Source organism: Triticum aestivum, chromosome 1B (assembly GCF_018294505.1).
Source record: "Triticum aestivum cultivar Chinese Spring chromosome 1B, IWGSC CS RefSeq v2.1, whole genome shotgun sequence".
Classification (NCBI taxonomy): Eukaryota; Viridiplantae; Streptophyta; class Magnoliopsida; order Poales; family Poaceae; genus Triticum; species Triticum aestivum.
This window is the reverse complement of record NC_057795.1, coordinates 421,133,364-421,150,853: the sequence shown is the minus strand read 5'-3', so window position 1 is coordinate 421,150,853 and position 17,490 is coordinate 421,133,364. Positions and strand designations below refer to the sequence as shown.

Here is a 17,490-nt window from a genome sequence, read left to right as displayed (position 1 = left end):
CTCACAAGCGATTGGCATTCTAAATTCTAGTAACAAACAAATCTAGTAAAAATGGATCTCTACTAAATTAACGGCACGTTTAATTTGCACAAAGCACATATCCACAGGACGTTCATATAACAAAGCAGTATACATCTACAAAGTTTTACATGTATGCAACAGGTGGAGCAGCCTAACAATGTCACCCGCTGCCGCTCACCTTGTTAAATTAAATCAACAGATAACAAACACTCTTAACTTTCTATATATACCATAAAAGTTCTCTACGTCCTGCCGATGCTAACGCTAACACTTTAAGTTACTTTTACACATCAGACAAACAACAGGAAAATTGCACTCAACACCTGCCGACCATCGCTTGAACGTTCATTCATCTCTTCTGACAGTTCTCCTCAAGGTGGAAGTTTCAAGGTCACAGCTTGCACGGCAGCTTCAAATGCCGGCGACAACTTAACCGCGAGTTTGCATCCATTCTGGGGCCAAAGGTTAGAAGTCATACCCTGTTGGAGAATTAGTCGCGCTTGTGCTCGCCATTGTGTTTTCAGGTTGAAGTCCCTGCCTGATGGTGTTCCAGATTCCTAAGGACAATTCTGGCGAACACTTTGGCCTCAATGGATGCTGATGTTGCTGCCGCCGCTGCACGCAAGACCCGAGCCGCTCCTACATTTTGCAGAAGGTCCGCATGGTGTGTTGCATGTCGGCCTCCTGGGATTGAGAACTGCATAGCATTTTGAAGAGTGTCTCTCGTCAGATCATAGGAGAAACAGTGTTACCAGAAAACTAAGATCGGTTTGCATCAGCCAAAACAGAAACAAAGATGGAGATAACTTTTTTAGATAGATAGAGATTAGGCCTGGTCCCTTTGAACAGGAAACAAATTCAGTTCATCTTCCCTGTTTACCAGTGAAGGGAGAAGCAAGTGGTCAAGAATATAGACGAAGTAACCGGTTTTAAGCATGATCAAAATGGAACATAATTCTTGTAACTATGGGAGTAGGAACTAATTGCAAGTTGGAACATCGTTCCCTCTTCTTTCTTTATACGCATGATGTCCAAAGGTAAACAAAAATTGGCCTGGTGCGCTGTCTCGCCTAGGTGTCCAATCACGTCAACTCCAATGAAAAAAATAAGGCTGAGACGAGATGTTAAGGAAAACAAACCTGAAGAAGGGCAAATGCAGCACACGCACGAAGAACTGGCGTAGGATTCCGAAGCATGGCAATAAATCTACCTATCTCAGCACCACTGGAGGAAGTAAAGGTATTAGAACTATGTTCACCAAATGCATTCAAATCATAATGGAAGATTCAAATAAGATGAACGAAATAAACACGAAATGTAAAGCCAAACCTGCATCTCAGGTGTCCAGCTTCTTGTATGAACACTGCTTCAGCAACCTGAGATAGCGCTGCTGGTGCTGAGGAAGCTGCAGCCATAGAGAACACCTGTGGATCTGAAAACGTCAACACAAAGATCTCTATATGCTTCAAAGCCATTCTTCTAGCTCCCTCGATGTTAACACCTTTGGAACTGCCCTCAGATGATGTCCCAACAATGGCGGCCTCGTCCATTCTGTCAGATCATATGTTTCAGATTATGACATGAAATTTCCTTGATAAGATAATCTTGTGCATCAGCAATAAATACCAAATTTCTGCCAACAATATATTCAGACCTGTATACAAATACTAGTGCACAAAATATAGCTAGCTGACCTTCCAAGTAAATGCAAAATATATTCAGACCCGTATAGAAATACTAGTGCACAAAATTCTGAGCCCAAAATGAAAAATCTCGTACAGCCTAAGGCAACAGTACTTTATGCCAACAATATGTTGATCTACAATAAACTAATAAACAGAAATGACAATTGTGTTTAATTTCTCATAACTTCATTCTACATCATGGAATACGAAGATGCAGTGCTTCTGTTTCACTTGCACTGTCAAACAATGATGCACATAAGGCTTAATAAGTCACCTAGACTAACTGTGACAACGAACAATGCAATAAGCCAATAACCTAGGCAGCATGACCCTGGAAACCAAGCGACACTCATGATAACCATAATACAGTACCACACAACTGCACACAATAAAAGATCATTCTCTCTCTGATTTATTAATCAGAAAACTTAAGAACAATTAACACTGACCCACTGTGCTCTCTAGATGTTAACAATGAAATTCTCGAATCTATGATGACAAATATTCCACTGGCATGGGCAACATAATTGAAATCTCCAACTACTTCACAAACCACTTATATACTCTCTCCGTTTCACAATATAAGGCTTACTACGATTCATTAAGACAAGGGTTTGGGACATAAAATGTTGGTCAAACCCTTACTGAACGAATCATAATACACCTACTAGTATGAAATGGAGGTGGTACAAAATTTTGTATGTAACCCAGAAGCTGCTATCAAAGTTACTGGAATAACTAATTTTCATCAAAGCCAGGAAGCATGCTGTCAACCGTATAGTTCACTCTACGAGAAGTACATCATGATCAATTAGATGAACCGAATTTTCAAGCTAACACTACATGATAAAATCAATAATATAGCAAGATTGCATATTGTTAACCTGCTTGCAGTCATTGTGTAACTCTAAACATAAGGCCAGATATTAATATAGAAAAACAAAAAAGAATGGTCAATTTCACAAAAAGTATACCTTCCATCAAACATATAGGCAAGGGCTAGCGCAGACATGAACCGAGCCATCTTTGACCCTGATGATGAGCAAAGGTGCACAAGGATAGGCACCCCACCTTCTTCAACTATACGGTGAGCATTGCTGGAATAGAAAGCAAGATTCCACAATGCCCCTGCAGCTGTCTCATGAACATCCTGCAGCAATAGTGAGTCATCAGGTCCGGAGTAAATAACAATATGTAGCAACTGTAGACATGAACTACGTAATTACCTAGGACAATAGAGTAGGGGTAAAAGTTAACAGGAAATCAAGGGCCCTCATAAAGAAAATGTCTAATTTATTTGAAACCAAACTGTTAACGAGCAGATAATCTACAAATGTGTAGCCTACTGCCAAACAGAAGGGCATAGATCAGGTCATGAGGAAGAAAACAATTGAAGCTCTTTAGTAACAGTATGCATCCAGGCATGAAATCTTAAGTATAAGGGAAACTTACTTCAACCTCTGACTGTGCCATTGTGAGCAATGGTGCAACGCCACCCTCCTGTCCAATTGCGATGCTGACAATCGTAATGCAAAAGTTATGACCAACTATGTCAAATGATGAATGAATAGCTAAAAGCTGATGGAGGAAAAGTCTTACAAAGTTAGCACTCAAACCCCTCCATTATGACACAAAGAACATCAAAGATTGACAGAAGAAAGAGATAAGATGCAGGTTCCTGAAAACACTTTTTTTTATACAAATACTAGAAAATAATTATTTCCTTTTCTTCTTATTGCAACAAGTCTAATATTAGACCGACTAAGAAGAAACAAGACTGGGCCACGGAACAAGGCATGATGATCTGTGAGAAGATTACTTTCGGAACAAATACGAGCGTGCAGAAAGTTCAGCATTGATGGCCATGTATGGCCATGCAGTGTATACAATGGGCCCACGCACAGGACACCTGTTTGACATCTGGTGGGTGTACTGCTGGCCCAGGATACATGCTAACGGATGGGCCATGGTACTCCCTCCAATCCATATTAACTGACGCACACTTAGTCCAACTTTAGTACGAAGTTGTACTAAGTATACGTCAATTAATATGGATCGGAGGGAGTACATGATATTTACTTCGGCCCATGCTCGAGATTTGTCAGCGCTGCTTCCAGATGGGGCTAGAGGGTGGAATAATAACACTGCAACGGGGCCACCTGATTCATATGGTTCGCTAAGAAAAAACCTGATTCATACGGTAGAAGAAGAAGGCCACTTGCCGTGCCAGTTGAGCTAAAGACGGTTGTGAGGGTGGGCAAGTAGCCGAGGAAGATGGAGTTCCTGTTGGATCAGATCATCGTCGCCTGGCCTCTCTGCCTTTGATTTGTAGCATTTCCAGATGTTCTGTTTGGTACTAAAGCTGAAATCTTAAGTGGAGACAAGGTGACGCGGGAGTGTTCTGTTTGATTTGTAGCATTTCCAGAGTGTTCTGTTTGGTACTACTCAAGCTGTAATCTTAAGTGGAGACAAGGTGACGTGGGAGCCACACATGGATCTGGTCAATGGAGACGAGGTCAAGCGCCGTGCGGTGCTGGCGGACGAGCAGGCCGTTGGCCATGATATGCACAGGTGACAAGATCTGCAAGCAAGGCAGGAGACTGGAGCAGCGGGCCGACAAGAGCGTACTGACTTCCGAATTCGAGGCTCAGATCAGTGAATAGGGAGAATGAACGAAGAAGCCCCAGGAGTGGACCAAAAGGTTAGCATCAAGGCTGTAAATTCCTCGTTTGCATGATTGCCAACCCGGTATTCTAGACAAGGATGGTGTGAATGATAAGTTCAAAGATGTTCAAAATTTTCCCTTTTTTCCCACGGCTGCATCATGATGAGGGTTAATCTTCCGACCGAATGCCATGCAAGCAAGATTTATATGTGTGCAATGTTTTGAGCAGTTTGGTCAAGATCCTTTACCAAGCAGGAGCCTACCATGCGGAAGAGATGGAGAAGAACAGACTGTAAATATCAAAGTACACTCAAGCCGAACGAAGGGAGAGATGGCAGGCTAGTTTATTAATTGTTAGGTTCCAAATTTGGCATACAAGTGGCAGGATGTTTTTAAATTTCATGTTAAATACAATACAACATTTGAACTAGAGGGGTCACTATGCACTGCATGAAGAGCTGCACACGACTCTCCCTGCATACAGATGGCTCATGAACATAAAGGTGTGAGAAGTTTCTCCAAGTGATACTCCAAAATGTTTTTGTATGACATATGGTGTTGATGTTTTTTTGTTTCATCCCGTTCTAAAGAAATGCATTTGTATCCAAATCACCTATTTTTTCGATCTATCCAAAAAGAAGTCACGGATTCTGAACAGATTCAAATTTAACAATTTAACAGGTACAGGACGGGTCTTCTTTTAGGGTGTGTTTGGTTTCGGTCACCAAGTGGAATGGAATGGGTCTGACCTGTACACACCCTAAAGTATTGACTAGACTTCTTTTTCTTGATTGACACTACACAGCCATTTATCACTTCCATCAGTACATTGGAATTTCCATTAAAAATTTATTTCCGATCAACATGTCCATCTCATATGCAACTATCACAAACGCACTCCTAAAAATAGAGGAAGTTGGTATGTGGTGCAAGTTTAGTGAATAAAGGTAGGCAGACTCTTTGATGGTAAGAAGTTATCTGCAAGGATCATTATGTCTTAAATAGCAGACACCATGGAATAACTGGCAATAATAAGTAAGACCTTTCAGTGAACTTCAAAAAGTTGCCGAATACTCCCTCTGTTCCTAAATATAAGTCTTTTAAGTGATTTCACTATAGACTACATGCAGAGCAAAATGAGTGAACTTATACTTAAAAGGCGTCTATATACATCCGAATGTAGTCCTTAGAGTGGAGTCTCTAAAAAGACTTATTATATTTAGGAACGGAGGGAGTATATAAACTCGAGCAGAAAAATGCATAAGCAGCATTGTTGGGAGTACTTCCACAGATCACTAGTGAGAGTATCGTAACAACTAGATAGTATACTAGTATAGTAAGTTACCTGTTCGATTCTGAGACAGATAGTCCCCATAATGCGCCAGCAGCTCTCTCCTGAAGGCCTTCCGAAGCATTCAGACATTGCTGTGCAAGTGAAACCTAAAATACGAATGCCATATACATGAAAAAGACAGCTCTCCTATTAAGTAGGCTTAAGAAAAGACGGGTGAGACAGTAATTCCCAAAGAAACATTTTCGAGTCCTGGCTAGCAGCATAATAAACGATTCCTCAGAGGAAGTTACAAGCTTGCTAGTTAAATGTCTGCCCCTAAATACTAAGAGTTCATGACACACAGTTCTAACTAAATTGCTCCACAATAACTTCAGCCTTCTTTCAATGAAAACTATTATACTTAAACTTTTGTATTTCACACTAATCCATTGAGCACAAACCTATTCAGAGAGATCATGTAAATTTAGATGGAGAACCTAACAGGTAATATTGGTCAAAGAATGCAAAGCGTAAGACAGTTTGGTTAATAAGATAAAAGGTATTACCAATGCTTCAACGCCCCCCGCAGCAGCAATAGCTTCACGATTCCTATCATCAAATGATAGGTTCCACAAAGCACCAGCAGCCTCTTGCCTGATTGAATTTTAAATAAAAAGCACAATATTACCTCAGATCAATGTGGTATACATTAAGGAAAGCTAATATTACAACTTCAAACCATAAAAGTGAAAGCATGTCAATTAGAACTACCTTACACCCTCGTTTTGAGAACATGTTAGTTGCACTAATGCCTCAAGAGCCCCTGCTTCCTGACCTACGGCCGCATTATTGTTGTTGTTATCTCCATGTGCAGCTAAGTTGGCTAGAGCCCTTGCCGCCTATGCATAACAAACATAGCATTAGCAAATAACAAAACAGGGGTGAACATAAAGAGGACAAAATATGTATATAAGGCATTTACTTCTAGAGCTTAAGATGAAGCGGAGAACTGCTACTATTTCATAAACAGATATTCTGAGTAGCTCTAAAGCAAAATGCCTTAGCGAAATGTAGGTGAAGAGGGGAGCCTTGGTGCAGCGGTAAAGCTGTTGCCTTGTGACCATGAGGTCACGGGTTCGAGTCCTGGAAACAGCCTCTTGCAGAAATGTAGGGAAAGGCTGCGTACTATAGACCCAAAGTGGCCAGACCCTTCCCCAGACCCTGCGCAAGCAGGAGCTACGTGCACCGGGCTGCCCTCTAAAGCAAAATGGTTTCAAGCAGGTTTAAAAGATTTAAAATGTTATATTAAAGTGTGTTTTCTACTTACACCTAAATGGTATGAAGCTAGTCAGCATAGCAGACATGGTTTCTCTTTTTCTTTTTTTTTTGAGGGAATATCAGACACGGGTTCAGTACCACAGGTTACAGACTTCTGTTTCTTGATGGGAACACGAGTTGTAAATTTTGCATGGGACGTGTCATAAGAGTGCTCTTGGACAAGCACGATAAAATTGTATCTATCCATGCAAGAAATGTTTGCATTGGTACCTGGAAGATGCACTATAAATGATCGAAATGGTGCATATATTGCAGGGCAAAAGTTCAATAGGCAAGAAATAAGCTGCAGATGGTATGTGTCCCTCTGTAAAAGTATGGAACATTGAAGATGAAAACTTGTACTCCCTCCGTAAAGTAATATAAGAGCGTTTGGATCACTACTTTAGTGATCTAAACTTATACTCCCTCCGTCCCAAAATAAGTGTCTTGAGCTTAGTACAAATTTGCACTAGAGCTAGTACAAAGTTGAGACACTTATTTTGGGACGGAGGGAGTATTTCTTTACAGAGGGAGTATGTTCTTTACTCATGTTTTTCCTACATCGTAAAATGTGTCTGTTCTGCGGAATGTGTAGTATTGGTTGACAATTTAGGAGATATAGCATAAAATTTTACTAGTTCATACTTATAGAACAAAACTGGACAAGCATGAAGACACAATGTAGCTTACCTGTTCTAGGACGCCCTCAAGTTTACATGATCGAGCAAGTGTAACCAAAGCATGGACACCACCAGCCTTTGCAACTTCCAAGCTGCACTTGTCATCAGCAGCTAGGTTTGCAAGCGCACCAGCAGCACGTTCCTAATAGAAAAAAGGGGTAGAGCAAAGTCACAAAAAGGATGGTTGGCAGCAAATCAGCAGGTATAGTTGGAAGTTGCTGAAAATGTGAAGTTTAAAAGTTCCATACAAGAACTCCATCAGTCCCAGCAGGCCAACGAAATATAAGATCAACCAAAGCCTTTATACCACCAGCTGCCGCAATAGCCGCCTGAAAATGAGAAATCAATCAATTATTAGCACGAGTGATACGGACATCAAAGCAAGCAAATAAGAATCAGCATTTAGATAATAACAACCTTGTGCTCCTCACCCACGGAGAGATTCCAAAGGCCACCAGCAGCTTCTTCAGCAACAAGTCGATTCGTCGACTTAGCCAAATTAGTGAAAATGGCGATACCTCCTTCATCTGCAACCACCTTTGCAACATTCGCATTCACCGATAGGTTGGCAATAGCCTGAACAGAAACATAACCAATGTGACTAAATGATATACCAGAATAGTATAGAAAACAAATACTGAGAACCCATGAGTTCGACCAAATAATTTATTACCTTTGCTGCTTCAGACTGTGCACTCACCCTTGAGCACCTTGCAAGATCCAGCAGAAGTGGGATGCCTCCATCCCGCATTACCGCCTCCGACCTTGCAGCATCCACATTCGCAGTTTCATCGTCAATAACCACAAATGTAGCAATTGTTGTAGCTGCACGCTCCTGCACATCCTCCTGTGAGCTCTTCACCAGGCTCAGCAGCATTGATGTGCCCTGCTGCAACCAGAAGTCATCCATGCCATATGGATTGCACTCTGCAATCCGAAGAAGCGACTGTGATAGGATCCACTCGAGCCAGTTCATCATGACACCAAGTATTTTCCTTTTGTTCCTCCAATTACACTCATTGAACACGCCGTGCTCCTCCACATCCTTGCCAGGAAACAGTGAAGCGAGTGATTTAAAAATGGGGCATGTAATGGTAAGCACAAGCTTGCCCTTGGAGTTGCTAAATGCAGTGGGACTGTGTGTTTGTTCCTCTTCGACGAATTTGCAGTTAAGAGCACATATAAGCTCGAGGGTTTTGGAGTGGGAGATCAGACGAGCGACAGCATTTGGAGAGACATCAGTGCGGGAGACGTCAACTGCGACTAGCAAGGGAAGCTGGGCCCATGAGGCGGATGCTGTAGCCCATTTCACGTTGTAGCATCCTGCTATAGAGAGGAATCGGAGGGAGTGGATGTCACCAAGGGCAGCCTCATCTACAGTGCCGCAGTCGAGCAAGGCAACGTCCTCAAGGAGGGGGCAGTAGCGCGCCAGCGCTCCTATGGCATCAGAGTCAGCTTCACGAAGACCCGAGAGGTGGAGGCGACGGAGGCGGGAGCAGCAAAGAGCGACATGGCGGAGGGCGTCGCTGGAGATGCGCTCAAGGGGGTCTGGACCGATCTGGAGGCTCTCCAGCGCCTCGTGTCGAGCGGCGAGGACTGCAAGAGTGGCGTCAGTGAGTCCCCTGCAGCCTTCGGCCACCACCTCTCGGAGGTCGCGGGCGCCGAGGGCGGAGGCCACCGCCACAGCCGCCTCATGGCCCCGCAGCCGCAGCCGCTGCAGGCCCCCGCACCGCGAGGCCAGCGACGAGGCGACCTCAGCGTCGCAACGGTGGGCACGGAGGTCGAGCGTGCTCCACAGGCACGGCGACGACCCGAGCCCCCTCCACATCTGGCAGGTCGCCCCCAAGCTGGCGCGGTCGCGGTAGCTCAGCCGGCCAAACAGCTGCAGCACCGTGTCATCCGGAAGCAGCGTCCAGTCCACGGCCTCGCCGGCCACCGCCTCCCCGCCCCCATCCCCATCCCCCGCCGGCACCCAGTCCCGCGGCGGCGATGAGCCGGCCTCCACCGCCCGCCCCTCCTCCACAACCTCCTTCCCCTTCCCCTTGTCCCTGCACGTGCGCCGCCTCACCCGCCGGGTCGTCATCTCGCCGGCGCGCGCGCGCACCCGCCGGAACCCTAGCTCCCACCGACCTCACCCGCACGCCAAACACGCCCGGCACCCAAATCCGGCCCCGAATCAGCAATCGGCCAGCCTCCCGGCGCGAGATCGAGCTCCGGCGCGCGTATCAGGCCAACCGGACCAGCTCAGGGATCCGAGTAGAAGTAACAGGTCCGTTCGGCGAGCGGGGCAGGGGGGGAGGGGAGCTGGCGGCAGCTCCGATTCGCGACCGGATCGTCGTCGGGAGGTGGGTGGATCCAAAGTCGGCTCGGACGGGGTGGTTCCCTCCCCTTTCCTCCCTCCTCCTCCCCCCGCCCGCCTCTGTATGTATGTCTCTTGCCGTGCGGTGACAGGGAAGGAAAAGGGGAGTCGAGGAGGATGCCGGGGCCGTATATATATCGTATGCGGATACGCGCGTGCGTAGCTGCTAGGCGTATTTTTGGCCTCCGGATACGCACACCTATTCGGATAGAAAAAACGTTCGAGTAGATATGCACACCTGTTCGAAATCGAAAAAGAAAAAGAAAAGAAAATACCCGCCACCCGGCCGCGCCATCACCACGCCATGGTGGAGTAGAGAGCGCTGGCACCACCATATGTGTATCTCTGCTACTCCCTCTGTGAAATCTCTACTTCTAATGTAGCAGTTGGTGAATAGTCCGCCAGTTATTTTTCGCTGATTTTATTTCGTCTCTCCTTCTACCACCCCTCCATCGCTGGTTTTTTTTCGTCTCTCCTCCTGCCACCCTCTCCCATCGCTGGTTTTTTTTCGTCTCTCCTCCCGCCGCCGTCCCCAGCCGCCCTGCTCCGTTGTTGCTCCCTCCGCCTGCCTCGCCCCTGATCCCCCAAGCGAGCCTCCGTCCTCCTCTCCAACCCCGGCCTCCACTCCACCGCGCACCACCGGCGACGACTCCTCTCCCAGGCCGCGGATCCACCCGAGCAGCCGAGGCAGCGGTCAGATCCGCCCGCCTTCCTTCACTCCCTATTCGCGCTGGAAACCCTAGCCGCCTGACCATGCCGAACGACCGCCGGCACGAGGAATCTGCTGCTCCAGGGACGCCGCCCGCCACCGCCGCCGCCATGAATCCCCGGGGACGCCGCCGCCACCGCCGCGGATCCCCAAGGGTGTGGTCGCTTTGCCCTGATTGGAGGAGACGTGCTGGCCTTGCCTTGTTTGGAGGACGAACACAGGTATTTTGAGGCCCATGTACGTCAATCCCGACCCCCGCTTTCCCCCTTTTCCATCGAGGGCCGCCGCCGCTGCTTCGTCATCGTCCATGGATTCAATCGGCCTTTCCCCCTTTCTCTATGGACATACTTCTAGGAGCTGCAATGCTCAAATTGCCACGGATCTTAGACTGGTGTCAAGATGCTATTGAATTGCATCAAACGGTTTCAGGTTTTTTCTTCAATTTCAGTTACGATGTTCATGTTCAGCTTATAATCAGGTTTATATATCAGGCATGCGTACTGTTGTTTTCTGCTGTGTCATTTGTTCACATCCGTTCACATGAACATTACAGATTCAGCTACACATGAATTTGTGTTAGATCAATTGCAATTTTAATTATTTTGGCCTGGGATACCACTTCAACATTTTTGAAAAGTATAAGATATTCATTGTTATTACTCCAGTAAGATATCCCCCTTTGTTAATATTGCCCTATTCCTTTTCCTTTTTTCAGGAAAGTGGAAGGAGTGATGAAGAACTAAAACATAGTTACAGTGGGCGTTTTTTATAGGAACAAAACTGAAGAATTTGACATTAACATAATTTTAGTATTAAATTAGGTGTCCCTGGTTTTGTTAGCATCAGGACATGTTGACCTAATTGTCCATGGTTACACTCATCTTCAAACGGCACAACTTGTTTTGCTGCACATCTTCTCTTACCATATGATGAAAACAGGTATTCTATGTTCCATCCCTCTCTTATTTCACACTGCATTAACAATGTTTTTTCAGTATGTGGATTTGCCTAACTTTGCCTTATTGATTATTGATTTTGTTACTGATGTGTACACAAACCCTGCCTAATTAATTTAGTCTACTATATCTAACCATATGAAATCTGAAAGTTGATTCGGACTACTTGCCTGGTGGGGTGGTACATTACCTTTGTTTTTTTAACTATGAGAGCAGAACGACGGCGCCGACGTGGATGACTCGGAGCTCAACCTTATCAAGGGCCGCGAGCAGCGGTGACTTTCTTTTCCACGGGAAGATGGCCAAGGGCGCCATCAGCCACTTTGTTGTCGCCGTCGAAGAGTCCAAGCTCGTGTCCGCATCGGTTGCATTGGTGCCAATCAGGTGCTAATCTGAATCCTTGTCCAATTTCAAGTGTCCTATAAAAGAACTAGGGTTGAATGCACATTACCATCACGCTGTCATTTAGTTTTCGTTGGTACGCAATACTATTGCTACAATTCTATTTATAGATTTTTTGGCCATTTTGTCTTTGTCTTTGTCCATGGTCAGATCATGGTTTTTAGGCTTGATTGTTATGAGTCAGTAAGGTTAGAATGAGAGGTAATGGTTTAACTACTCACGCCATCATGTTTTTAGAGAACATTGTTGTCCACGTTTATATCATATACTTCCAAATTATAAAGCGTTCTTGTTCTATGTAAGTTACCTGTTACCCACACAATGCAAGTAGTGGTTCAGAACTACAGAGAAAGGAAGCACCAAAAATTTGTTTTTTCATTTCTTGTTGGTGATAAAAATGGATTTTGCTTTGCCATGATCCTGTGTCGGTGCCTTTGTCTCTATCAAATATTAGGGGTAATGACTTTTCTGTGATGGATCAACATGCAGAACTTGCGCCCACCTTGAAGCCATTAATCCAGGGAAGTCAATTTCAGTATATTCAGGACATAGCCAGTAGCTTAGCAATTTCCACGACTATGTTTTGTTTAAAATAAAGTTGTATGCAGAATATGCATGATGCTCTCTTTTATCAAAGTATACCCATGTGTCTATTTTGTCATCCAGTTGCAATGCACGGGAACCTTCGATTTGATTCAGTTTTATCTTCTACTGCAGATAGGGAAATATGGACATTGGATATCCATTTCTTAGGTGTCAATCTGGTGCTTAGGCTATATAATAGTACATGGCGGAGTTCTTCCAGCTACTAATTCAGGTTATCTGATTTATAGGTTAGGCACTTTGCTTTAAGCATAGTTACCTATTCGATGGTGACCAGCCTTCCGTCAGATGCGTCATACAAACAATTCAGGCGCTTCCTCAAAATTTATTACTTTAGAGACATAGGGATCCTGAGGTTGACACAGTTGATTCTTGCTGCTGCTTATGCATCCCTGGACTTTAGTTAAATGTATATTATCTGGATATTTCCTATACTTTATCAAGTGTAGGGTTCTGAAAATAAGGACAGCCATTTGGTCCACCTTTTGCAGTTCATCATAATAGCATATGATGTTAAAAAATGACAACTTGCCAAGTTACAGTTCTGAAATATTTCCTTTTGTAGCATATGTACCAACAAGATGGTGAACTAGATTCAAATTTCATACTCCTCTTTTCCGTGAAATATTTCCTCTGCATTTTTATTTGTCATTTATTTATGCTCGTGTTGCAAGGTTCAGCCACTGCTTCAAAATTGTAGGAATTTCTTGTGGTCTCGAATGCGAATTTCTTGTGGTCTCGAATGGATGAACAAAGAGCGCTAGCTTTGTAATGCCTGTGAGACAATATGTGGGAGAGTATATTGATTTATTTTTTAAGGGAAGCAAGTGACTTATGTCAATGTAGTCATATAGGCCATGAGTTATCTTCTAGCACAAAATATAGAAATAGTTTCTTCTTTGTCTATTCCTCTTTTTTCTTTGTTGCTTCTTTAATTTCTCAATGTTGAGCTTCCCTGTATGATGATTGTAATGAGCCAGATTGGCAAAGACTGGACATTCTAAATTTGGAAGAATGCAATGATCATTTTTTTGTGCAGTTGTAAATGCAACGCATAATGAAACAAAACATAGATACTCCTAGGCTCGTTCTTTCTACTGCAATTAAATACTTATTATGACACTTTTGTCAATCTTTTAGGCATGTTTTATTATCTTCTTCTGAAGGTTTGGAGATGGTGGCCTGTGAGGAGGATTTCAGGGGAGATCGTGTGTGAATATAACAAAAGGTTGAGATTTGACCTGCACTGTATGAGAAAAGCAGGTTCAGGAGCTCCAAGCTAACAATTGCCAGAGCTTTCAAAAGATGTAAGATTTCTACTTTCTAGGTTCTCTCACAAAATTTGTTGTATCCTGTTATTTTGTATGGCAGTCGGGTTTGTTGCAAAATGAGCTATAGACCTATTGTTCAATTTTGTTTGATATAGAATAATATTTTGCTGTTCTGGATGGATTTTAGGAATGCTTTTTTTATGTGGGAGCGATCTTTTTGATTCAGTCTCTGTAGTGATATCGGAGAGGCACTACACTTTTGACATCTGCCGAGAAATAGTCATTTAAACCTGCAGGTTTTTTACAATTAAAGTGAACATACTGTGATGGTGTCATTTTTTTTAAACATCGAAGAGGAATTTCAGGTTGGCAGAACCTTCTTTAACTTGCTTGTCAATTCCTACTTCATACAGTTCAGGTCCTTAGCAGATATCTGATATCCTGAGTGATGATCCTCTGTGATCAATGCAGGAAGGCACCCCTTTCTTCTTCAGAGGCCAGCGTATTTGGGAAGCAGTCATTAGGGAACTTTTATCAAGAAGTAGCCTTCCTACAAAAAAAAGGTGTGGTCATTGATATCTGGGTTAGATAGAAGCAGTGTTTGAATTTGAACGGTGCATGAGTCTCAAGATCTTTTTTGTTGCCATATTAACAAATCAGTGGTACAGGTCACACCTAGAGCTAGCGCCACCACCGCAAAAGAAATGAAGAGATAGATTAGTAACTTCACACCAACCAAGCACTAGATAGTATGGCCTTTTTCTATTCATATCACTTCTCTGTAAATGCATCCGAGGTTATTTTGTCCTGAATGGACATCTTTGTGTTTTGTTTAAAATCTCGAGTCACTCTATGATATGCATTTTGAATGCAGTAATAGATGGGTGATTCAGTCTGTTCATATTGATAGCTAAGAGTGACACTTAGAATGATAATTCAGTTATCATTTTTGTATTTAAGATGCAGGCTGAATTTCACACTTCTGTAACTAAAAAACTATTGTCTCAGCTATTTTGTGCCAGATGTACTTATTGATTTCATATATGGTGCAGGGCAGTTGATTCTTTAGAAGTATTTGGAGCAACCAAAATTGAAGTGAGAACACGATACTTCACTGGTGTGTCCATACATATGTCTATATATACAGTGGAACTCCAAGTGAGTACGAATCAAATGAATGATGCCCCAAGAGCTCGGGTGCATTTCAAAATGTTCTATTCCTCCCACATTCAGCCAACTGGAGTATCCTGCTCTCCCTTCTAGAGGTTCTACAGTTCAATCGCTATTTTACAAATCAGGTGCTTGCATTCTGTTGTATCAAGATGTGTAAATAGTTAGTAAGTTGTCTGCTGATTACCAAGTTCATTGACTTATGAAGGAACTCTAACTCGCGAAAGTCTACATGGAATGAGTTCTGTAGTTCTCATATATTTTTTACTAAAAGAAAAATGAATTTACTTGGTTCATCTTTTTGTTCTGTAGTAATCGATCATATCATATAGTTTTGAAGGATCTGACATTTTAAGTTGTCTATAAGTATGCATGCTTGGGACAAGGGTGGATGAAATATCAATTGGGATTAGTAGGGTGTATTTTACTTGGTGTGTCCACGCGTATGTTTGTTACTGATCATACCAATATATATCTTCTAGAACTTATGTTGAGTTGTATGTTACTCTGTGTTGTGTACAATGGATTCTTTCTTGCCTATTTTCCCTGTCATGACAAGGTTTCAATGGCGTATCTCCCGTAGCAACGCAAGGGCGAAGGAGGCAGTTGTCACCGACTGCGGGGCCGGATGTGTCGGACGCGCGCACTCGCCCGCAGTCAACGCAGACATACTTAGCGACCGTCCATGGCGACGAGCGGCTCCGGGGTGTGGCTACGGGGTTGGGTGGTTCAAGCGGCCACTTCTGCAGCTACATGGGATTTCTTCAGGACCATCAGCAGGTACGGGATTTCTTCAGGATGATGACTCAGACCATATCTGCATGCAGATAACACACATGAACTTCTCCTGAGATTGTGACTCAGTTACATGGTGATTTACTGTTAAATTATATTGTTGGGGGATTGTGCAATGCGACTAAATGAAAACTGGCTGTGAATGGATATGCGCTTAAAAGACTGTAAAAACTGAGTGTTAGCATCAATGTAGATGTCTAGGAGTGATTTGGTAGGATGTCGAATCTAAACTACAGAAAACATGCATCCGATGGAGAAGTGTTGTTCTATGGCCCTTCATGGAATAATATATTTGACATGTTCCCATTGTGCTTTGCAGAATTGTTCAGGAAGCATACCGAGCAGGCCATATATTCAACAAACCTCTGTAACGATGCACTCTGTCTTTTCTTGAACACGCACCAGGTACATCTCAAAACCATTTTCTGTAATCGTGGAACCAAGTTTGGAGCTGAAATGTTTCCAGTTATCCAGAGACAAAAAAAGGGCAGAATTGAGTGTACGTGCTTGTAACTATGAGCCTTCTTCTGTATAAAGATGTACACTACACACACATATTATACAATTTATTAGAAGACAATTCTTCTACTCACTTTGCACCTCGCCGCTTTTTTAGGAAGATTGTAATCTGTATTGATCTTTTGCACACATCATAATTTTCTCTACCGACCAGATAAATTTAAAGAGCGACCGAATTTTGATTTGTACATTTTATTATGAATAGATGATTCTCGATGGTACACTAAACTTTTCTTGCTACGGTAAATCCAAAAAAGATGGAATTGAATAGAGCAAACACAATAAGCTGCTAAGAACTCAGCAGAGCCATGCGAAGGAGAAACGAACCAGGAAAATGTTATAATACAAAATGCTACACACACATATGTTGGGAACCACATATAGGCTTGTGTTATAATACCGAGGTATGTTGGAGGGGCACACATAATTTCTGCTAGACCTCAATGTACGCCTCTCTGCTGTGACCGGACACAATTCAAATGTTGTTTGGCCGTGCTGACGGATACTTCGATGGATATGTCAATATCTCCCCTGTTGCAATGCACAAGCATATCTTTCCCTAATACTAAAGCACGTGCCCGTACGTTGTCACACATTTTACAGAAAAATCCTTGTGTTTTTAATAATTAATCCCGCAGTCCTATTTTAAGTGAATTGACTGAGATCTAAGAAAACATTTCGTTTATGCAAAGAAAAAACACCATGGTACAACACAAGTGTCCCTCCGCCCGTCCGCTGCATCTGGTACACCTCAGAAAAAAGAACTAATCTGATATGCTTGTGGTGCAAAACAAGGTTGTTACTGCAATAATATTCCCACCTCGCTCTTCCTCACTCAATCCCATCAACTTTTATACTACATCCGTGCCTCGATGCATCATAAGTCAACAAAGAGAGAAGGGAAACATAACAATGGAATTAATCCTGGAAGTAGGAAGAAGAGCAAAGGAATAAACAACTTTGACTCAATTGGCTCAACTACATATCTTCGGTGAGGAAAACCGAGATGCACATGAGATAGAGTGAATGCAAAGAGAGTAGTCCCGGTCACCGTCGCTCCAGCCA

At 43.3% G+C, this 17,490-nt stretch overlaps 1 protein-coding gene and 1 long non-coding RNA gene across 24 annotated transcripts; one reads left to right on the top strand and one right to left on the bottom strand.

Moving 5' to 3' along the window:
- Positions 1-83: 83 nt before the first annotated feature.
- LOC123128311 (protein ARABIDILLO 1) lies at positions 84-10,106 on the bottom strand. The gene is made up of 12 exons (XM_044548281.1): positions 8,315-10,106; positions 8,059-8,217; positions 7,890-7,970; positions 7,652-7,783; positions 6,416-6,543; positions 6,211-6,298; positions 5,717-5,811; positions 3,159-3,222; positions 2,681-2,856; positions 1,351-1,572; positions 1,161-1,245; positions 84-718 (listed from the first exon to the last, which is right to left on the bottom strand). The coding sequence occupies exons 1-12, from the start codon at positions 9,722-9,724 to the stop codon at positions 542-544; spliced, it is 2,817 nt and encodes a 938-aa protein (XP_044404216.1). The 5' UTR covers positions 9,725-10,106; the 3' UTR covers positions 84-541.
- A 339-nt stretch (positions 10,107-10,445) lies between these two features.
- Positions 10,446-16,498, top strand: LOC123128315 (uncharacterized). 23 transcript variants are annotated; one of them, XR_006463101.1, is made up of 8 exons: positions 10,450-10,930; positions 11,425-12,049; positions 12,557-12,884; positions 13,811-13,977; positions 14,222-14,306; positions 14,413-14,504; positions 14,994-15,891; positions 16,226-16,498. It is a non-coding gene; the product is annotated as an uncharacterized lncRNA (long non-coding RNA). The 23 variants fall into 23 exon arrangements; XR_006463094.1 differs by having other exon boundaries at positions 14,129-14,306; XR_006463100.1 differs by having other exon boundaries at positions 10,452-10,930; positions 12,785-12,900; positions 13,837-13,977.
- Positions 16,499-17,490: the final 992 nt, after the last annotated feature.